At 46.7% G+C, this 22,732-nt stretch overlaps 3 protein-coding genes across 9 annotated transcripts in view; all 3 read left to right on the plus strand.

Moving 5' to 3' along the window:
- LOC309541273 (uncharacterized protein) overlaps window positions 1-21,282 on the plus strand; it is a 109,364-nt gene extending 88,082 nt beyond the window's left edge. The window contains exon 2 of the transcript XR_014223684.1: window positions 20,014-21,282. The gene's annotated coding sequence lies outside the window, so the exon portion shown is untranslated. The remainder of the gene's footprint in view (window positions 1-20,013) is intronic.
- Window positions 1-21,282, plus strand: part of LOC309541261 (uncharacterized protein) — a 51,382-nt gene extending 30,100 nt beyond the window's left edge. Inside the window, exons 1-5 of one of the 4 annotated variants that reach the window (XM_082238908.1) lie at window positions 13,404-13,548; window positions 14,260-14,432; window positions 14,644-14,758; window positions 15,758-15,896; window positions 17,612-21,282. In XM_082238908.1, coding sequence (XP_082095034.1) covers window positions 17,792-19,885 — 2,094 coding nt within the window. In that variant the 5' untranslated portion in view covers window positions 13,404-13,548; window positions 14,260-14,432; window positions 14,644-14,758; window positions 15,758-15,896; window positions 17,612-17,791 and the 3' untranslated portion in view covers window positions 19,886-21,282. Of the gene's footprint in view, window positions 1-1,443; window positions 1,470-13,403; window positions 13,549-14,259; window positions 14,433-14,643; window positions 14,759-15,757; window positions 15,897-17,611 lie in introns of those variants that run through there. The other 3 variants (XM_082238907.1, XM_082238910.1, XM_082238909.1) reach the window with 3 other exon arrangements.
- Window positions 13,140-22,732, plus strand: part of LOC309541308 (uncharacterized protein) — a 51,613-nt gene continuing 42,020 nt past the window's right edge. For 2 of the 4 annotated variants that reach the window (XM_082239038.1, XM_082239039.1), the window contains exon 1: window positions 13,140-13,389. The gene's annotated coding sequence lies outside the window, so the exon portion shown is untranslated. The remainder of the gene's footprint in view (window positions 13,390-22,732) is intronic. The other 2 variants (XM_082239035.1, XM_082239036.1) reach the window with 1 other exon arrangement.

The following is a 22,732-nucleotide window of genomic DNA, read 5'->3' on the forward strand; positions in this document are numbered from 1 at the left end:
TAAGAAGTTCCTGCGTACGTGACCTGCCGCTTTGGGGATTATGGAAGTAGGGACAGCATCATGGAGTCCAAGGGGAACTGAGTTGAATGGCACCGAGAACGAGCAGATCAGAACCACGGCTGATTTTATATCAATTTTTGAAGATTTCAGTGATTTCTAAGCCACTCTGTACTAGAGAGCAAAAGCAGAAACAGAGTGGATACATTGTAACAGGATTTTGACAGTATTACTTGAGAGATTATGGAGGACAGGGGAGGGGTGATGGAGTCCTAGAGAAATTGAGCAAATATATTGTAGTGAAGAAGACATTGCCCCCCCCCCGTTCCGTATCAGGGGAGACGGGAGAAAAGGATTCAGAGACCCCCGCCAGCTCCCCCAAGCGCCTTCCGTGGGGCCTGGATCCCTGCGCGCGTGCTGCGAAGGGGGCTTTCCTTGGCCCCTTGGGTGCCTTGGCAGGGGCGGCCATGCACCACCCGCCCAGGGGATCCCAGCGAAGCGCCCTCGCCCCGTTTCCCCCGCGCAGGCATCCCTAGGGCGCTGTGGGTTCCGCGCGGAGAGAGGTGGGCCATGAAAGGGTTAATGGGAGTGAGGGACGCCTGGATAGAGACCCCCGTCCCTCCCCTGCTCGTCTTGGGGGCCCTTCTGGACGGAGAAATGGGGGTCGCAGGACGAGGGGTGAGCCGCGCCAAGGGGTGCGGGGCCTCTGGGTGCAGGGGAGACTCTGGGACAGAGGGAAGGAGTCGAGGAAGTGGGGAGGGGAGCATCCCTGGGGCAGGGAAGGGCAGCATTGGGGGAGGGAGAGATAGGAAACCAGTCTTTGGGGAGACTTCTCCATGGTGGCGCCCGCTGGGGATCTCCGGAGGGGCTGCCTTGGCTTCTCCCTCCCACCCAAGAATCGGCCATCCCTTCAAGGTGACCAGAGGGATCCCTGGAAACTGGGGGGTCCAATCCTCCCACCCCTTCCAGAAAGCTCCATCCTCTTCCCACCCATGAGCCCCTATAAGCCCCTGCCCTGTGCAGACGCAGTGATTCTGCCCAGTCCAGCCACTGGTCCCCTGGAGAGGAGAGGAAATCCTGAGAGGAAGGGGGGAGGGGAAGCAGCCAGAAACCTTTTCCCACCCAGGAAGCAGCCAGAAACCTTTTCCTCTGTCTCAGGCTTCCATCTTTATTATCTTTTCCACTATGTATGAGGATAATGTACACCTGTCCTCAGAAACAGGGGTCCATGGAATGGCTCTCAGGATTGATACAGAAGTTGCACCTCAAAAGCATTTCTGTTCCCCCTATTCTTTGAAGGCAATGTCAGAGTGGCTGACAAGCTGAGATACGATCCTTCATCATCTGATGACAGTGACTGTATGAATCTTCCCAGTCAAAGGACCCATTTTCATGATAGACAGTGCCTGTGGCTGGAGGCTCTACACACAGGGTGTGTCTGTGGAGGCCAGAGACTTCCAGTATTAGCACAGGTGAGGTGTGTGACCTCCCCAAATTTACAGACTGTATGTGAATGAGATTTCCTGGGTGGGATTATAGTTTATGGCAACCCTGTGATTTTCTCCACCCATAACATTTTATGAGCTGATATAGCAGTACGAGCTCCAAAATAACTAAAAAAAAACCCCACAAGATCATCATCATCATCATCGTATTTATACCCCCAGGCCTTAGTTTGCCTCCCCATGATCTAGAGAAAACACCAGCTTTGAATCATACAGAGTAAAACTACCAGAACCTTCTTGAACCAATAGGTTAGGAATTATCGCTATACATTACATCCGTACTTTTCTATGCCTGAAAAAAGCAACCATGACACTGGGAATGTTCAGGGATGCAGGAGAGGATATATTGTATGATTATATCCTTTCCAACTTGTGTTAACAAATTGTACAATTTAGCAGAGTAACATTCCCCCTTTTAAACTTACAGCGGATGCGTTTGCTCAGGCTCGCTAAAGCCTCTAAAATAAGTTTCCTTGGTAATTTCCCCTTTAGTCCCTCATAAAAAGATAAGACACGACACAGTCTTCTATAAAAGTATAAAAAGAGTTTACTCACACATTCTGTTCACAAATGGATCCCAGAAGGCAGACTTAGGTTACAAAAGTTACATACACCTGGAAACTATCCCATAAGGAGACAGCCCAAGAAAGCATCTTAGGCTAAGCAGATGTTGCTTCTTTGACGAATGTAGTCAGAGAGAGAGTGGCTGACCAGTCCTGCTCTTTTGTTACCTGGGCAGGTGAGGTCGCACCCACCTCTAGTCCCATGCAGAAGAAGTCTGTCCCAGCCTAGGAGAAATCGGAAGTTCCGACTGGCTGGTCCAGACATCCCCTTTTATTTCCACTCTAGGGATGTTGTACTTGACTGCTCTTGTGTTTCACATCCCACAGACACTTTAAAAGTCAGCACCAACCATTTGAATTGTGCTCGGAAATGCGCTGGGAGCCAGGGAATATACTTTAGAAATAGTGTTATGTGGTCTCAGTGGCTGCTCCCAGTAACTAGTCTAGCTCCCCCATTCTGGATTAGTTGCAGTTTCAGAGTCACCTTCAAAGGTAGCCCCATGTAGAGCAGCTGGCAGTACTCCAAGCAGGAGATAACCAGAGCATGCACCACTCTGGCCAGACAGTCTGCAGGCTAGTTGGGTCTCATCCTGTGTACCAGATGGAGCTGCCAGACAGCTGCCCTGGACACAGAATTGATCTGTGCCTCCATGGACAGCTGGGAGTCCAAAATGACCCCTAGGTTGCACACCTGGTCCTTCAGGGGCAGAGTTATCCCATCAGGACAAGGAATGCCCCCATCCTCCCCCAGGGACAGTATTTCTGTCTTGTCAGGATTCAGCCTCAATGTGTTACCCGCCATCCATCCTCCAACCACCTCCAGACAGCCACACATGGCATTCACCATCTTCAACAGTTCCAATTTAAAAGAGAGGAAGAACTGGGCATCATTCACATACTGGTGAATACCCAGCCCAAACCCCCTGATGATCTCTCCCAGTGGCTGCATATAGATAGTAAAAAACATGGGGGAGAATGGAGCCCTGGGGCACCCCACAAGTAAGCACCCAGGGGTCTGAACACCACTCTCTGGACATGGCCCAGGAGGAAGGAGGGGAACCACTGCATAACAGGGCCCACAGCTCCCCTAGAGCTCCAGAAGGACACCATGGCCAAAGGTCTCCAAAGCCGCTAAGAGATCCAGCAGAACCAGGAAACAGCTTTCCTCTCAATATCTATCCCATTGGAGATAATCAGCCAGGGCAGTTCAAGTCCCATGATGAGGACTGAATCCCCATTGGAAGGATCATGGTGGCAGGAGCTTTCCTGGTCCTGCACCCCCAAAAGCTTCCGCCACAATACTTTCTTTAGCTTTCAAGGAGCCACCGGATACATTGTGGTATTTTCTTCGAAAAACAAATATTTTGAATACTTTTACAGTGCCGTATGATGTAAATATGGGATGCGGGTGGTGCTGTGGGTTAAACCACAGAGCCTAGGACTTGCCAATCAGAAGGTCAGCGGTTCAAATCCTCGTGATGCGGTGAGCTCCCGCTGTTCGGTCCCTGCTCCTGCCCACCTAGCAGTTCAAAAGCACATCAAAGTGCAAGTAGATAAATAGGTACCTCTCCAGCAGGAAGGTAAACGGCGTTTCCATGCCCTGCTCTTGTTCGCCAGAAGCGGCTCAGTCATGCTGGCAAGATGACCTGGAAGCCGTACGCTGGCTCCCTCGGCCACTAAAGCGAGATGAGCCTGGCTTATATGGTCCCAAGGAAAGCAGAGCAGTATGTTTGGCACCAGCTTGGCTTCAGGAGTTGAATGAAGAAGATGCGAAGGACACCATCCAACCATCTTAGAGACTCCACTCTGGATTTGTGTAGGTTTTCCTCCATAGCCTTTTCTTCCCCTGAACATAGCTCAAGAGGTAGTGAAAGTTTAGGAGCAGAGTTTTCCTTCTCGATGGGCTTCCTTCCCCGGTTGACGATGCCATCGGCCCTTCACTTTCCTCTGCAGCAGGGGTGGAATCTGTCTTCTGGACTGTGGGATTCACTGTTTTTCTCCTCCTCTCCATCCACCAGGGCCTGCCTTCACCTGCAGCAGAATTCCCTAATACACCAAGGATTTGAGACCCATCAACAATCCTCACCTGGTTTTGCCGGCCGGTTGAAGCGATTTCTAGGATTGTGGCCCTTGTTGCATGCTGACAGCTTCTGGAAGCCACAGGTGAGAGCTGAGTGCAGGATGGGGACTAATGGTGGATAAATTACCCCATAAGGTGCATGACATGACCCCCACCAAAGGTACCCAGATATTTGAGACAGATAAGGAATAAATTCATGTCTCTGGAAATATCACAACATCAGGCCATCAATAAATCAACACTACATATTCAAGGATGAAGGGATAAGTACAGTTATCCCTTTGCCTTGAATATCCAGCTTTGTCAGTGCCAGATTAGGGTAATCTTGTGTCAGAAGAGGGGCTTGAGATCAGGCAGCACATCATCATTATAAAGAACCATTGGGATTCCCATTTGCCATCTTCTTTCCTTCTGCTTCTCCTGCTCTCTCACTGCAATGCGAGGCATGTAGAGGGAGGTCCATCTCTAAGAACAGGAGCTTCCCTGAGCACCCATTCAGCTGATCCCAACACCAAACCTTGTCACTAATTCTCTGACTGACCCAGACCACAGTCCCTGGAAAAGATGTAGACCAGGGTCTCACATAATAGTCCACATGGACCTCCTGTGGCCAATGGGACTGTGCAGGTGATCCATAAACATCTAGAGGTGGATGGAGGATTATGATGCAGAGGATGGGGAATATCCAAAGGAACGATGGACCGGACAAAGAGAGGGCCTGTTTATGGACAGAGAGCAGCTGCCTTTCCTGTGAGGAAACAATTGATTTGAAAAGGCTGTATTCCAAGATCATGCTGCTTTATTAACGATGATTGAGGAGTATGAAAGGTGGTGATGCATTACTATCATTTGATGACATTGCTTTTTCATTTCCAAAAAATTGGGAACATGGGTAGGACATGGGAGAATGTAGGAGATGTTGAAATAAGAGAAGGGGCTAATGGCGCTTGATGTGTTCTCTTTCCCTTTGTTCTCTTTCTTGTAACCCAAACAGGATTTCCTTTCCTCCAACTCTGAAGAAGGTAATGGAGAAGACATTCAGAATTCCAAGGAATGGGGCACCTTTCGTTTCATTAGGAATAGAAATTAAAATGTGTGAAATGTGGGATGTGCTTCATTGAATGAGCACACATAGCTCACATCAATGACTCCACGAGGGGAGAAAACATTTAAAGGTATGGAGAGTGGGAGAAGTTTCACTGATAGTAGAACACTTAGAACACATCAGCAGACTCACATGGACAAGAAAGGATTCCAATGCAGGGAGTGTGAGAAGAACTTCAGTCTAAGAGGACTCCTCAATATACACCAGCGGACTCACACAGGGGAAAAACCATTTAAATGCATGGAGTGTGGAAAGAGCTTCAGTCAGAATGCAGACCTCAAATTACACCAGCGAACTCACACTGGTGAAAAACCATATAAATGTATGGAGTGTGGAAAGAGCTTCAGTCATAGTGGACACCGCAATATGCATCAACGGACTCACACAGGGTAGAAACCATTTAAATGTATGGAGTGTGGAAAGAGTTTTAGTGATAGTGGAAGCCTTAGAACACATCAACGGACTCACACAGGGGAGAAACCATATAAATGTATGGAGTGTGGAAAGAGCTTCAGTCGGAGTGGACATTTAAGTTCACATCTACGGACTCACACGGGTGAAAAACCATATAAATGTATGGAGTGTGGAAAGAGCTTCAGTAAGAGTGGAAACCTCAGTAAACATCACCAGACTCACACAGGGGAGAAACCATATGAATGCAGGGAGTGTGGGAAGAGCTTCAGTCAGAATGCAGACCTTAAATTACACCAGTGAACTCACACTGGTGAAAAACCATATAAATGTATGGAGTGTGGAAAGAGCTTCAGTCAAAGTGGACACCGCAATATGCATCAACGGAGTCACACAGGGGAGACACCATTTAAATGTATGGAGTGCGGAAAGAGCTTTAGTGATAGTGGAAGCCTTAGAAGACATCAACGGATTCACACAGAGGAGAAACCATATAAATGTATGGAGTGTGGAAAGAGCTTCAGTCAGAGTGCACACCTTAGAAATCATCAACGGACTCACACAGGGGAGAAACCATTTAAATGCATGGAGTGTGGAAAGAGCTTTAGTAAAAATGGAGCCCTTAGAATGCATCAACGGACTCACACAGGGGAAAAACCATTTAAATGTATTGAGTGCGGAAAGAGCTTCAGTCAGAATGCAGACCTTAAAAAACATCAACGGATTCACACAGGGGAGAAACCATATAAATGCATGGAATGCGGAAAGAGCTTCAGTTACGATTCAGGCCTTAGAAGACATCAACTGACTCACACAGGCAGGGGGGAAACCATTTAAATGTATTGAGTGCGGAAAGAGCTTCAGTCAGAATGGAGACCTTAAAACACATCAGTGGACACACACAGGGGAGAAACCATAAGAATGCATGGAATGCGGAAATCAATTCAGTTTCATTGCAACCCTCAGAAGACATCAACAGATTTACACAGGAGAGAAACCATATAAATGTATGGAGTGTGGAAAGAGCTTCAGTCAGAGTGGACACCTCAATATACATCAATGGGCTCACACAGGGGAGAAACCATATAAATGTGTGGAGTGTGGGAAGTGCTTCAGTTTCAATGCAATGCTTAGAAGACATCAACGGACTCACACAGGGGGAAAAACCATTTAAATGCATTGAGTACGGAAAAAGCTTCAATCAAAGTGGAAATCTTAGAAAACATCAGCAGACACACAGGGAAGAAACCATTTAAATGTATGGCATGTGGAAGGAGCTTCAGTCAGAGTGGATCCCTTGATATACATCAACAAACTCACACAAAAGACAAACCACATAAACGTCAGGAAAGTATATTGAGGCTCTGTCCTTGTGGAAGTCCTACATCAACAGACTCGTGGCCAGGAAGAACTTTAACATTTGACACCCTACATACCATCAATAACTTTAAATGGAAGGATTGCAGAAAGTGCTTTAGCTATAATGTGATGTTTAAGAAATATCAGACATTCAAGTGGGAGAACCCATTTAGATGTATGGAGTGTGGGACATGTTCCTCTCAGAGTCCACTCTTCTTCACGGCAATGAACTCAGACGAAATCTGTCTTCCTGCTTCAGGGCCAGCTGAGTCTGTTTCTCTTGTCATTTTCTTGTAGCTAGGTAATTCCTCTCTAATCTGCTCTGTGTCTGTGTCTCTCCCTCCTTCTGAGACCACTGGAAACGAAGGGGATGACTTTCCCCCCTCCAGCTCCTCTTCTGAGGAAAGCTGATTGGCCTGAGAATGGATTCCCCCCTTAAGGTGGGGGACCTCAACGGAGTCCCTTCATTAGAAATGGACAGGACAGAAAGGGACAGAATATCTAGAAAAGGGAGACTACCACATACATTTTTTCAAATGGTGGACAGCTTAAACCTAAGGGATGCATGGAGAGAGAAAAATCCACTGGAGAAACAGTTCACACTCTTTTCAGAAGCCTAACAATCGTCAGGGAGAATTTATGCAATCTAGATCTCAAATAGTTTAATAATAAAAATTTTAAAAAACAGAGATTCACCCAAGGACAATAACAGGTCATAATCCAGTGATATTAGAATTAGAAAATAAACAAAAGGTAATAAAAGATGGCGATTAAATGAGAATTTATTAAACGATGAAAATCTGGTGATTAAAGCACAAGAATTGTTGAAATAATTCTTTGAAATCAATAAATCACAAGACACTGATATAAGAATAATTTGGGGTGCCGGTAAAGCATTTCTTAGAGGCTTCTATATACAGCAAAATGCAGGGGGAAAGAGAGTTTATGAGAGGAACTTAGAGCAGTTAAGAGAAGAAATAGCGAGCAATGAAAAAATACTAGCGAAGCAACCAAAAAATAAAAAGGTAGCACCAAAAATCAAGTTATTACAAACACAATTCTCATAGTTGTTAAGCATTGAAATCCAAAATAACATAAGATGGATGAAACAGAGATCCTTTGAATTTGCAAATAGGCCCAGCAAAATACTGGCATGGCAACTGAAGAAGAGACAGAAAGAGAGATTAATAGATAAAATCAAAGACGGCGAGAAAACGAGAAGAAATAAACAAGTGTTTTATCAACCACTTCAAAAATTTATGCAATATAGGCAAGAAAACAGAAGAAGATATAAAAAATTATCTGCAGGGGAAAGACTTACCCAGAGTGGGAATAGAAAAAAATGCATATCTAAATGCCCCAGTTTCTATGATGGAAGTACAGCAGGCTATTTCCAAAGCGAAGTTGTGGAAGTCGCTGGGCCCGGATGCCCTTACCGCCTTGCCTTAAAAAAATAATGGAGGAAGTAGTGGCTACTCCGCTGAAAGTACTCATAAATAAAATAATGGCGGAAGGAAGAATCCCGGAGTCATGGCAATTAGCACATATAACAGTAAACCCTAAACAAGACAAGAACAAAGAGAATATAAATAATGATAGACCAATATCTTTACTTAATAATGACTACAAGATATATGCGGACATATTGGCCCAGAGATTAAAAACAGTGTTGAATGAAGTCATTAGCCAAGATCAGACAGGATTCTTACCGGGAAGGAAGATGAGCAATAATGTGAGACTTGTGATTGATGCTATTGAATATCTTGACTGGAACCCAAGGAAGAAGGCTGCATCTGTTTTTGTGGGTGCTGAGAAAGCCTTCGATAAGGTATCCTGGAGGTTTGTGGAGAAGATAATTGAAAAGATGGAAGTGGGAACAAGGATATCAACTGGATTAAGAGCTATTTATCAAGACCAAAAGGTAAATTTAATAATGAATGGGGAGATGACTGAATACTTTAAAATAGAAAGGGGGACAAGACAAGGGTGTCCCCTATCTCCCTTGTTATTTGTTTTAATATTGGAGGTACTAAATCAATGCGATGGGGTGAGCTCCCATTTCTCGGTCCCTGCTCCTGCCAACCTAGCAGTTCGAAAGCACATCAAAGTGCAAGTAGATAAATAGGTCCCGCTCCGGCGGGAAGGTAAACGGCGTTTCCGTGCGCTGCTCTGGTTCACCAGAAGCGGCTTAGTCATGCTGGCCACATGACCCGGAAGCTGTACGCCGGCTCCCTCGGCCAGTAAAGTGAGATGAGCGCCGCAACCCCAGAGTCATCCACAGCTGGACCTAATGGTCAGGAGTCCCTTTTCCTTTACCTATGTAATATGCTTATGTTAAAATACGAATATGGATTTTGAATTTGATGCTTGTACTTTGTTTCTTTTTGGGTTTGAAATTTAAAAAAGGAGAAGGAGGGGGGGGAGGAGAATATTCAGCTTCAGACCATTCCATGACAAAACACATTGCCATGTGTCCTTCCAGCCTCTTTCCTCCCTTGCTCCCTTCTGCCGGTTTGTGTGCCTGACTTAGATATCTTGTGTGCTGTATTTTTTTTACTGCTGAAACTGGATTTGCTCTCAGGAGCTAAGTTTTGTGCCTCACTGGGGACCCAGGGAGAACTGTATGCTTTGAAAGCTCAGTAAACTATTACTGAAGAAGTCCTGCTGCCTCTGTGTGCGTTTTTGACCTCAGTGTGGGACTTGCTCTACATGTGGCCCCTACCCTGCTGCTACTTGGCTCATGCCCTGCAGTTGCTCTACTCAAGCATGCATGATGGTGTGTCTGCGTGTGACTGTGGTTTTTTGCACTGTTATGGAAATGACAAGTGGGACCCACATCTTTAAAGTTGTTGCAATGTTACAAATCATCAGACCTTTATTGGCATCACTTACAAACATTCAGAATAAGTAGGCCAGTGCGATCTCGTCGCCATTTCAACAGTACAGTCATTTGCCAAAGGGAAGAAGAGGCAATCTATTTCATCTCTCCAGCAAGGGCAGGATCCTGTAGCGTACTTTGGCAACAAAAAATCAAATAGAGGAACTTAGCTACTGTCTTGGGGAGCTCCTGGTCTCTCCCCTGGAATAAGAAGTGTACAACCTCCTTCTCTGGTTTCCATGTTGGAATGCATAGATGGTCTAAAAATTGTTGGCGGAGATCATCATAAATTTTACATTTAAGGGCCATGTGAGCTAGAGTTTCCACCAGGTGGGCATCGCATGGGCAGATCCTATCTCCTTCTGCCAAACCCACAAACCTGCCCCAAAGGAGGTTAGGAGGATTAGACTTGAACATAGGCAGAGAAAAAGCCCTTTTTTCTTGTGGGTTAAACAAAAATTGTAAATAATTAAGGTTAAATTCCTGCACCCTAGAGAGTCGAAAATAAAGAGGGGACCATGTTTTTTCTGCAGCTGAGATTAGTTCCTGGAGATCTATGTCCCACAGCCTAGTTTTTAACATGGCCTTGGCTACTGGGAAAGCCATGATGATAATGTTGCCAATATTATGCCTGAAGGTATCCATTCGACTTGACAGCTCAGGGAAGATACCTAGCTTTATAAATGTGTAGAAAATCCATACTTTAACTGACTCTCCTCATTCCAACGCCATTTTGATCCTTAGAGAAAGGGGAATTTGGGCTCCACCTCCCTCCGTGAACCAAGAAGCAGAAAATCAGATTGGCAGTGTCAAGCGCTCGTCCAACACTTTAGTAGGATCCTGGTAGAGACACATGCCCAACTGGCATGTTCTCTCCCTCCCGGTCATTCGTTCGGGAGCTTCAAAAGCTTCACAGCAACTGATGCCAACAGACATCGGCACACTTAGGGATCTGCAGAGTGTTTGCAGTTTGCGTAACAGAGCTCAGCAACTCAGCATTTTGGCTAAGCTACTTTATTTACATATAAACACACACAGAGCACTGCAACACGGCTCCCTCTCTCTCTAGCATCAGACAGCAAAGAGAGAGAACAAAGGACAATAGTCTCACTTCAGGAACATAGTCTCCATCACTTCCCACTGTGGAGTCAAAACATACACCGTCATGTGATAGACAAAAATACCATGACTGCAATCACGGAGCTGGAATTCTAACAGGCAGCAGGAACAGGGCATCCCACCATAATCCCCCAAGCGTAAGAGCAGAGACACGGACCCCCACCTAGGGAGTGACCAGGGGAAACAATGGACATCTGCAGAGGCAGTTGAGCAAGCCAGATGTTCTGAAAGCCCATCTCCAGACAAGTCCTGAGGGCAAGGAGATGTCAAGAGTTTTATTGTTCTTCCAGTGATGGGGAGTTAAGAGGTGTTGGGAAAGGGGTCCGATAAAGAGACCTAATGTTGGACTTGTGTCACCTTGGAGACCCCTCCCCCTTTGTGACATGCTACTGATGTAGTGATGATGTCTCAGTGATGCTGCTCCAAGTGTATTCTGGGATATTGTGGAATGTTTTAAAAGAGGGGGGTCACCCCTTACTCAGGGTTCTTACTCCTGTGGGGACCTGTTGCACAACACTAAGGATCATGGTCTACTGACCGCTGTTTTGCTGGAGCTTCCTTCTTCTACTGACCACATGGACCCGCGGGGGAGCAGCACCCCGACGAGCTCGGCTGTTGAGTCGTCTCTCACCCCAGAACTTTTCATTACCAATAATGATCTTTTAAAATGTTTATATTTTTTGTTGTCTGCCACACTCCAAAAAAATTCACCATCTTTTCTATCCCCAGCTCTGCTATCTGTCTCTACTCATTTTTCTTCTGTTGTCTCATATTTTTACCAACAATTTATTTCAATTTTTATTCAATTTAACGCCTGCGACTTAGCCAAATTGATTAATCTTGTTGAACACCGTTGGTATACTTTCCAGTGGGCTTCTACCATTATTACCAGGTTGTTTGCAAATGCCTTAAGTTCATATGATCTTCATCCCGCTGTAATAATAATAATAAAATTTATTTGTATCCCACCCTCCCTGGCCAAAGCCGGGCTCAGAGTGGCTAACAACAGGTAAAAATAGCCCAGTGTACAGAAAATTGCACAGTCAATTAATTAAAGTACATTCTAGAATCAATTCAGAATCAAATTAATGGCAACCATCGGGTTAGGGTTCTATGAAGATTACAGAAGGAGGGGGGGGGGTCGGACTGTGCTTTGGCGAAAGGCCAGGCAGAACAGCTCCGTCTTGCAGGCCCTGAAAAAAGATATATTGGTGATGCTGTGAGAACTCTATCCTGGATATGGTGGGAAAGTTTTAAATGCCAATGTCGCCCCCTGCTCTGGGATCACTCGCTGTTGTTGAATCTGTTGCACAACAATAAAGAATCTCAGTCTACTGACTGCTGTTTTGCTCCAAATTGCTTCGCTGGAATTTCCTTCTTTTACTGACCGCACGGACCCGCAGGGGACTCGGACCCTGATGAGCTGAGCTGTTGAGTAGACTCTCAACCCAGAATTTTCCTTATCAAAACCTTTCTGCAAATGGCCTTTGCAACACAACTCCCTGGATGGTTACAAAGTATACACATTTGCCTCTTTGCAACTGATGCTTTCGCTTAGCCCCGTTTCCTCAATGAATCCTCCCATTTTTTGATGAAAACCTGAGCTGAAACAGAACAGAGAGCAAAACAGCAGCCCTGTCTGACCCCCGCCAGCCTCCAAAATCCCCCAGTCACGTGGCAGGAGATTCTTCCTGAGCTCCCCCCCCCCATCAGTGATGATCCAGATATGATCCATTGATGATCCCCATGATCCAAGCAGACTGGGCCAAAGAGCAGATCTCTAGGCCTGAATGAAAGGGGTCTGCGATGCTGGATTCTGGAGTTAAGAAATCCGCCCTTTCCAGTGATCTCTCAGGCTGGCCAGGAAAAGGCAGCGAGCAGGAATCCTCAGGCATCCCGACGGACAGACAGACCTGTCATGTTGCCAAAACACGAACTCGGAGTCTGATCTGATTTCCATGCAGAACTCATTTTGTGACTTCGCTGTTGGATTGTCGGGATCAGCCCCTCCCCCCTCTCCTGATCCCCAGAAGGAAGACCGGGGGGGGGATTTCTACTCCTCCTCCTCCCCCCCCCGCTCAATTCTTTCCCTCCCCTCCCGGCACATCCTTCTCTCATCCCGCCCACACAATCCCAAATCACACCCCCAATACATTGCTCCTCCTCCTCCTCCTCCTCCAATCCTGCTTCGCTCCGGAAATGAGGGGGGAGCCCCCCTCCCAACCTGCCTGCTTCTCCCGCAAGTGGAGCGTCCACTCCGGATTGCTGCTCTGCGGCGTAGCTGGGGGGGGGGGGGAGGACGGGAAGAGGAGGATCCCCGCCCAACGTGGATGTTGCAGGAAAGAAATGAGAATCGGAGCGAGGACAAAGAGGTAAAGGGGTCGCGGGGGTAGGAGGGGGAGAAAAGGACCCAGAGACCCCTCCAGCTCCCCCAAGCGCCTTCCGTGGGGCCTGGATCCCGGCACGCGTGCTGCGAAGGGGCGGAGATGGGGCGCCCACCCACGAGGACTCCCTGGGGCGCGGAGAAGCGGGTCAGGAAAGGGTTAAGGGGTGCGGGAGGCGCCTGGATAGAGACCCCCCTGTCCCTCCCCATCTCGTCTGGGGGGGAACGGAGAGATGGGGGCGCAGGACGTGGGGGGAGTGGTGCCAAGGAAGCCTCTGGATGCAGGGGAGACTCCGGGAGAGAGGGAGGGGGTCGAGGAAGTGGGGGGAGGAGGGAAGGCAGCATTGGCAGGGGGGGGGAGATAGGAAGACCACTCTTGGGGGGGGGGGCGTCTCCATCGTGCCTTCCTTGGGGAATCTCCGGAGGGGCCGCCTTGGCTTCTCCCTCCCGCCCAGGAATGCCCCCCCTTCAAGGCGACCAGAGAGGGATCCCTGGAAAGTGGGGGTTCTGTCCCCCCACCCCTATTTTCCTGCAATCTCCATCCTGCTTCCACCCCATAAGCCCCTGCCCTGTCCAGACACAGCCATTCTGCCCAGTCCAGCCATTGGTCCCCTGGAGAGGAGAGGAAATCCCCAGAGGAAGAGGGGAGGGGAGAGGCCTTCTCAGAAGCGGCTCTTGGTTTCCGCAATCCCACCCAGGAAGCAGCCAGAAACCTTTTCCTCTCTCTCAGGCTTCCATCTTTGATTGTCCTTTCTTGAGGATGATTATAATGTACACCTGTCATCAGAAACAGGGGTGCAGAGTCCATGGAATGGAAGTTGCACCTCAAAAGCATTTCTGTTCCTCTTATTCTTTGTAGCCAATGTCAGAGTGACTGACAAGCTGAGATACAATCCTTCAGCATCCGATGACAGCGACTGCATGAATCTTCCCAGTCAAAGGACCCATTTTCATGATAGACGGTGCCTGGGGCTGGAGGCTCTACACACCGGGTGTGCCTGTGCAGGCCAAAGACTGCCAGTATTAGCACAGGTGAGGTGTGTGACCTCCCCAGATTTACAGACTGTATGTGAATGTGCGTTCGTTTATGGATTATAGTTTATGGCAACCCTGTGATTTTCTCCACCCATAACATTTCGTAAGCTAATATTGCAGTACGAATTCCAACATAACTACAAAAAATCGCAAGATAATAATAATAGTGCAGTGGTAACTCAGGTTAAGAACTGAATTTGTTCTGCAGGTCCGTTCTTATCCTGAAACTGTTCTTAACCTGAAGCACCACTTTAGCTAATGGGGCCTCCTGCTGCCGCCGTGCCATTTCTGTTCTCATCCTGAAGCAAAGTTCTTAACAAAAGGTACTATTTCTGGGTTAGCAGAGTCTGTAACCTGAAGCGTCTGTAACACGAGGTACCATTGTAGAAGTTATAGTATTCGTCTTTTCCCCCAGCCACTCTGGGCAGCTTAGAGTACATATAGGTAAAGGTATAGGGACCCCTGACCATTAGGTCCAGTCGTGGCCGACTCTGGGGTTGCAGCGCTCATCTTGCTTTATTGGCCGAGGGAGCCGGCATACAGCTTCCAGGTCATGTGGCCAGCATGACTGAGCTGCTTCTGGCAAACCAGAGCAGCGCACAGAAATGCCGTTTACCTTCCCAACAGTACAGTACATATACAAGACAGTAAAACATCAAACATTACAAACCTCCTGATACTGCTGTCTTCTAAATGTCAGATAGTTGCCTGTTTCCTAGCCCTCTGAAGGGAGGGCATTCCATGGGGCAGGAGGCCCTCTGCCTGGTTCCCTGAAACTTCACTTCTAACAGCAAGGGAACCAGCAGAAGACCCTCGGAGGAGGACCTCCTTATCCGGACTGAGTGATGGGGGTGGAGATGCTCCTTCAGGTCTACAGCGCCGAGGCTGAGGAGGGCTTTAGGCTGCAGATCTTGCTCCTCCATAATGATCGATTTATAGATAGCAGAGTAGGAGAAAACACTCAGAGGCAGAAAAATAATAATTCATCTGAGAAATTTATTACTGAAGACAGAGAAGCATAACAGGATCCAAAAAATAGGAAAAATGTAACTCACAGTAAAACCCTGACTTAGCAAACCAAAACAGCACTCAAGTAAGAAACAGACAAGCAGAGTAGAGTAATATCAGAATAGGAAGTGGGAGCAGGCGCATTTCAATACTGTAATTTATCTATAATTCAATGTCAGAGTAACCCTGGGACTAGATAACAAGCCTCCAGGTGGACGTGCCCCACCTGCCCTTCACTTTCCTCTTCCGCACGGGCAGAATCTGCCTCCTGGACTGTGGGATTCACGGTTGTTCTCCTCCTCTCCATCCACCAGGGCTTGACTTCAGGTGCAGCAGAATTCCCCAGCCCCCCAAGGATTTGAGACCCATCAGCTTTCCTCACCTGGTTTAGCTGGCCGGTTGAAGCCGTTGCTTGAACCCCTGTTGCATGCTGACAGCTTCTGGAAGCCACAGGTGAGAGCCGAGTGCAGGGTGGGGACCAAGGGTGGAAAAATGACCCCAGAAGGTGCAGGACATGTCCCCCACCAAAGGAACTACTGCTCCCCAACACCCCATGACATCTAGATTCAGGTAGGTAGCCGTATTGGTCTGATTCAGTTGAAATAAAAAATTAAAAAATAGTCCAGTAGCACCTTAGAAAACAACTATGATTGTTCTAGATAAAAGCTTTCATGTGCATGCACGCTGCTTCAGATACACTGACACAGATGTCACCAGAGCCTTGTATATCATGGGAGGGTGGGGTGGGGTTTTTCTCAGAAAGGTACTCCTACTACCATCTCACACTACCCATCACTATATGAAGAAGTGTGCAAGCACACGAAAGCTTATACCTAGAACAAACTTAGTTGGTCCCTAAGTTGCTGTTGTTGTTGTTGTTGTTGTTTTTTAGTCGATTAGTCGTGTCCGCCTCTTCGTGACCCCATGGACCAGAGCATGCCAGGCACTTCTGTCTTCCACTGCATCCCACAGTTTGGTCAAACTCATGCTGGTAGCTTCGAGAACACTGTACCACCATCTCGTCCTCTTTCGTCCCATTCTCCTTGGGCCCTCCATCTTTCCCAACATCAGGGTCTTTTCCAGGGAGTCTTCTCTTCTCATGAGGTGGCCAAAGTTTGGAGCCTCAGCTTCAGGATCTGTCCTTCCAGTGAGCACTCAGGGCTGTTTTCCTTCAGAATAGAGAGGTTTGATCTTCTTGCAGTCCCTGGGACTCTCAAGAATCTCATCCAGCACCAGAATTCAAAAGCACCAATTCTTTGGCGATAGCCTTCTTTATGGTCCAGCTCTCACTTCCATACATCACAACTGGGAAAACCAGAGCTTGAACTATAAGGACCTTTCTTGACAAGGTGATGTCTCTGCTTTTTAAGATGCTGTCTAGGTTTGTCATTACTTTTCTCCCAAGACCGTAAGTTGCTACTGGACTATTTTTGTTAATTTTTTTACTTCAACTGTGTCATCCAATATGGCTACCTACCATTAAGTACAGTTATCTCCTCGCCCTGAATATCCTGCTTTTCAGTGCCAGATTAGGATACTCCTCTGTCAGAAGACAAGCACAGGATCAGGCAGCACATCATCATTATAAAGAACCATTGGGGTGGGTGTTTCCGCCTGGGATTCCCATGTGCCAGCTGCTTTCCTTCTTCTTCTTCTTCTTCTTCTTCTCCTGCTCTCTCCATGCAATGTGAGGCATGTAGACAGAGGTCCATCTCCAAGAACAGGAGCTTCCCTGAGCACCCATTCAGCTGCCCCCAAGCACCAAGCCTTGCCACTAGTTCTCTGACTGACCCAGACCACAGTCCCTGGAAAGGATGTAGACCTGGGTCTCACATAATGGTCCACATGGACCTCCTGAGGGCAGTGGGACTGTGCAGGTGATTCATGAAGATCTAGAGGTGGAAATGGGGGCAACCACTTGATTTGAAATGCAGTCCCACAGGACAACGGTATTACAAGATCATGCTGTGTTATTAAAGATGATTGAGGATTATGAAAGGTTGCTGATGCATTACTATCATTTGACATCATAGCATTTTCATTTCCTAAAAATTGGGAACATGGGTAGTACATGGGAGAATGTAGGAGATGTTGAAATAAGAGAAGGTGCTAATGGCAGTTGATGTGTCCTTTTTTCCCCTGTGTTCTCTTTCCTGAAACCCAAACAGGATTTCCTTTCTGCCCACTCTGAAAAAGGTGATGGAGAAGACAGAATTGCGGGGGACAGGGCACCTTTCGTTTCATTAGGAATAGCCATTAAAATGTGTGAAATGTGGAATATGCTTCACTGAACGAGCACACATAGTTCACATCTACGAACACAAAAAGGAAAGAACCCACTTAAAGGTATGGAGTGTGGAAAGAGCTTCTCTTTCAATGCAAAACTTAGAACACACCAGCGGACTCACACAGAGAGAAAGCGTTTTAAGTGCAGGGAGTGTGGGAAGAACTTCAGTCAGAGTGGAAACCTTAAATTGCACAAATGGACACACACAGGGGAGAAGCCATATGAATGTATCGAGTGTGGAAAGAGCTTTAGTGATAATGGAAAACTTAGAAGACATCAACGGATTCACACAGGGGAGAAACTATTTCAGTGTATGGAGTGTGAAAAGAGTTTTAGTGATAATGGAAAACTTAGAAGACATCAACGGACTCACACAGGGGAGAAACCATTTAAATGCATTGATTGTGGAAACAGCTTTAGTGATAATGGTACACTTAGAAATCATCAACGGACTCACACAGGGGAGAAACCATATAAATGCACTGATTGTGGAAAGAGCTTTAGAAATAATGGTACACTTAGAAATCATCAACGGACTCACACAGGGGAGAAGCCATATAAATGTATCGAGTGTGGAAAGAGATTCAGTCAGAGTGGACACCTTAGACAACATCAACGGACTCACACAGGGGAGAAACCGTTTCAGTGTATGGAGTGTGAAAAGAGTTTTAGTGATAATGGAAAACTTAGAACACATCAACGGACTCACACAGGGGAGAAACCATTTAAATGCATGGAGTGTGGAAAGAGATTCAGTCAGAGTGGACACCTTAGACAACATCAACGGACTCACACAGGGGAGAAACCGTTTCAGGGTATGGAGTGTGAAAAGAGTTTTAGTGATAATGGAAACCTTAGAACACACCAACAGACTCACACAGGGGAGAAACCACTTAAATGCATTGATTGTGGAAAGAGCTTTAGTGATAATGGTACACTTAGAAATCATCAACGGATTCACACAGGGGAGAAACCATTTCAGTGTATGGAGTGTGAAAAGAGTTTTAGTGATAATGGAAAACTTAGAAGACATCAACGGACTCACACAGGGGAGAAACCATTTAAATGCATTGATTGTGGAAACAGCTTTAGTGATAATGGTACACTTAGAAATCATCAACGGACTCACACAGGGGAGAAACCATATAAATGCATTGATTGTGGAAAGAGCTTTAGTGATAATGGAAAACTTAGAAATCATCAACGGACTCACACAGGGGAGAAACCATTTCAATGTATGGAGTGTGGAAAGAGATTCAGTCAGAGTGGACACCTTAGACAACATCAACGGACTCACACAGGGGAGAAACCGTTTCAGTGTATGGAGTGTGAAAAGCGTTTTAATAATAGTGGATGCCTTAGAAGACATCAACGGACTCACACAGGGGATAAACCATTTAAATGCATTGAGTGTGGAAAGAGCTTTCATAATAGTGGATGCCTTAGAATACATCAATGGACTCACACAGGGGATAAACCATTTAAATGCATGGAGTGTGGAAAGAGCTTTAGTGATAGTGGAAGCCTTAGGAAACATCAACGGACTCACACAGGTATGAAACCGTTTCTGTGTATGGAGTGTGGAAAGAACTTCAGTCAGAGTGGACACCTTAGACGACATCAACGGACTCACACAGGGGATAAACCATTTAAATGCATTGAGTGTGAAAAGAGCTTTAGTGATAGTGGAAGCCTTAGGAAACATCAATGGACTCACACAGGGGATAAACCATTTAAATGCATGGAGTGTGGAAAGAGCTTTAGTGATAGTGGAAGCCTTAGAATACATCAACGGACTCACACAGGGATGAAACCCTTTAAATGCATTGAGTGTGGAAAGAACTTCAGTCAGAGTGGACACCTTAGAAGACATCAATGGACTCACACAGGGGAGAAACCATTTAAATGTATGCAGTGTGGAAAGAGCTTCAGTCAGAGTGGATACCTTAGAAATCATCAACGGACTCACACAGGGGAGAAACCATTTCAATGTATGGAGTGTGGAAAGAGCTTCAGTCGGAGTGGAAGACTTAGAAAACATCAACAGACTCACACAGGGGAGAAACCATTTAAAGGTATGGAGTACAGCAAATGCTTTGCTCAGAGTGGAAATCTTAGAAAACATCAGCAGATACGTGGGGCAGAAACCATTTAAAGGTATGGACTGTAGAAGGAGCTTCAGTCAGAGTGGAAGCCTTGATTTATGTCAAAAAACTCAGACAATGGAGAAACCATATAAATATCAGGAAAGTAGAAAGAGGTTCACTCTTAGTGGAAGTTCAGAATCAACAGACTCATGGACAGGAAGAACTTTAAAGGAGTTGAAACCCTTCAAACCATCAACAAACTCAGAGAGGAGAAGCAGTTTAAATGAAAAGATTGCAAAAAGTGCTTTCTTTATAATGGAGTATTTAAGGAACAGGGACGCGGGTGGCGCTGCGGGTTAAACCACAGAGCCTAGGACTTTGCCGATCCGAAGTTCGGCGGTTTGACTCCCCGCAATGGGGTGAGGTCCCGTTGCTTGGTCCCTGCTCCTGCCAACCTAGCAGTTCAAAAGCACGTCCAAGTGCAAGTAGATAAATAGGTACCGCTCTGGGGGGAAGGTAAAAGGCGTTTCCGTGCACTGCTCTGGTTTGCCAGAAGCGGCTTAGTCATGCTGGCCACACGACCCGGAAGCTGTACGCTGGCTCCCTCGGCCAACAAAGCAAGATGAATGCCACAACCCCAGAGTCGGCCACGACTGGACCTAATGGTCAGGGGTCCCTTTAACTTTACCTTTATTTAAGGAACTTATTTAAGGAAGGCAGCATCTCACAATGGTGAGAATAATTTTAGATGAAAGTAACTTTAGTTTTTACACCACACCCTGTCACCCCCCACCGCATGATCCAAGCACTGCTTCTTCACCAGAACTTAATCGCTGCCTCCTGCACATTCTGAAGAAAACTTGAAATACTGAAATTGAATGGGGGATTCCCCCCCCATCCTAATTTCAAGAGGGGGAAGGAGGGGCTGCAGGTACCAGGGAAGTCTCCTGGGGGGTGCATCTTCCCTCACGAACCCCATGGGGCAACCCCAGAGCTCCTGCTCATTCTAGTGTTTGGGAAAGAGAGTATTTTTCCATAGTCCCAGAATTTTTGATTCAGTCATGTACTCAGGAGTTTTCCCACCAGAGGACCACAGTGCTGTAGCTGCTGCTGTTGTCATGGACTGGCTGGTGAGGGGGGGGAGGCACCAGTTGGGGGACCCACAAGGGAAGAAGGCTCAGAGCTTGGGAACGGGTGGGGGGAGGAGCCGAAAGAGGGAGAAAGGGGAGCAGACCGGAAGGGGAGTTTTTGCAAGCTGAGGAGGAAACAGGGTTAGGTGAGCGGGAAGAGTCTGGGGCAGAGAGCAGTTCAGGCTCAGAGGGAGGAGAGGAGGGGGCCAGGAGACCCAGAGGAGGCCGGCTGCTGAAGCAACCAGAGAGACTCCCCCTCCTGCTGCGACCAGCACATGCCTTTGCGTCTGGCGGTTGGAACTCTTAGAATGTGGGGATCCCATTTTTCAACCAAAGCAAAAACCCGCTAGCCTTTTCCCAGGTCTTTCCTGATTTGACAGTCATTCGTCTTTTCTACGAAGGACTCTACAAAGTCCTTCTCCCTCCCTTTACTTACCATGGGGTCCCAGCAACCATTTCTGCCTCTTACACTCTAGGGAAAAGAGTCCCTTTCCATTGGACGCCTGGCAGCCCAGTGCCAAATCCGGCTGCTCCAGAGAGAACGGAAAGGAGCTGGAAACGCCCTTGCGCTCTGACACGCACCAGTCACTTCCTCCCGGATCCTGGTGCTGCCGGTGCAGCTGCATTTAGGAGAAAAAGAGAAATTGGAAACCGAGCCCAAGTCCCTTGCTATCCAAACTGGCCACTTGGACCAGCCTTGGGGCGTCTTCCTTGGGAAAAAGGAAAAGTTTCAGATCTCAGGTTCCGCAACAGGGAATGAGAGCTTTGATTGGCGTTCTCCCCTTGCAGTTAATTGCCTCTCTAATTGCAGAACCCCAATTCTCCTGTTCTCCCCTCCCCCTCCTCGCTACCTCTTGCCAGGAAGGCTGGGAGTGAAGACCGTCAGCAAAAGAGACAGCCAAGGATGAGAATCTGGGTTGCTGGGTGTTTCAGAGAATCCCGCCCACAATCTTCTCCATTCCTAGACTCACGTCCGCATGCGCTGCTCCTGGCCACCCCGGGGTCTTTTGCTAGATTACTTCATGGCCGGCCTGGGGCTGAAAATAAACTTCCAAAAAACTAAATTACTGACAAAAAAACCTCACAATGGAAGGGGAAAAAAAGAACTTCAAGAAAAAACAGACCTGGAAATTAAAAATAAGGTTAAATACCTAAGGATCTTGATTTTTTAAAAAAGTTTAAATGTATATGAGGATGATTATAGTAAAGTATGGAAATAAATTTTAAAAAACTATATGGAAACCTGGACCAAACTCCATCTCTCACTCTGGGGAAGAGTCTCAGTTGTGAAAATGAATATCCTCCCCAAAATGATTTTCTTATTCCAAACAAGGCCCATTTTAGGAGAAATGAATTGTTTTAAGCAGTGGAAAAGGGAAATATCTAGATTTATATGGAGTGGAAAGAAACCGAGAATTAAACACCAATTATTAACAGATCAAAAGGAGAGAGGAGGTTTTGCATTGCCAGATTTGGAATTCTACCATGTGGCGTCAGGATTGGTTTGGATAAAAGACAGGATTACACTGAAAGATACGGACCTATTAGACTTGGAAGGCCACGAGTATCGGTCTGGATGGCACGCTTCTTTAATGTATGAAAAAGTGAAGCTCCACAGGGGATTTTTGAGCCATGTGATAAGGAAATTGTGGTATAAAATCTGGAATAAATATAAAGGAATATTTGAGCCAAAAATACCCTTGTGGATATCACCAAGAGAAGCCATATACAGTGGTACCCCGCAAGACGAACGCCTCGCAAGACGAAAAACTCGCAAAACGAAAG

Source organism: Podarcis vaucheri, assembly GCF_965113315.1.
Source record: "Podarcis vaucheri genome assembly, chromosome: 10".
Classification (NCBI taxonomy): domain Eukaryota; kingdom Metazoa; phylum Chordata; class Lepidosauria; order Squamata; family Lacertidae; genus Podarcis; species Podarcis vaucheri.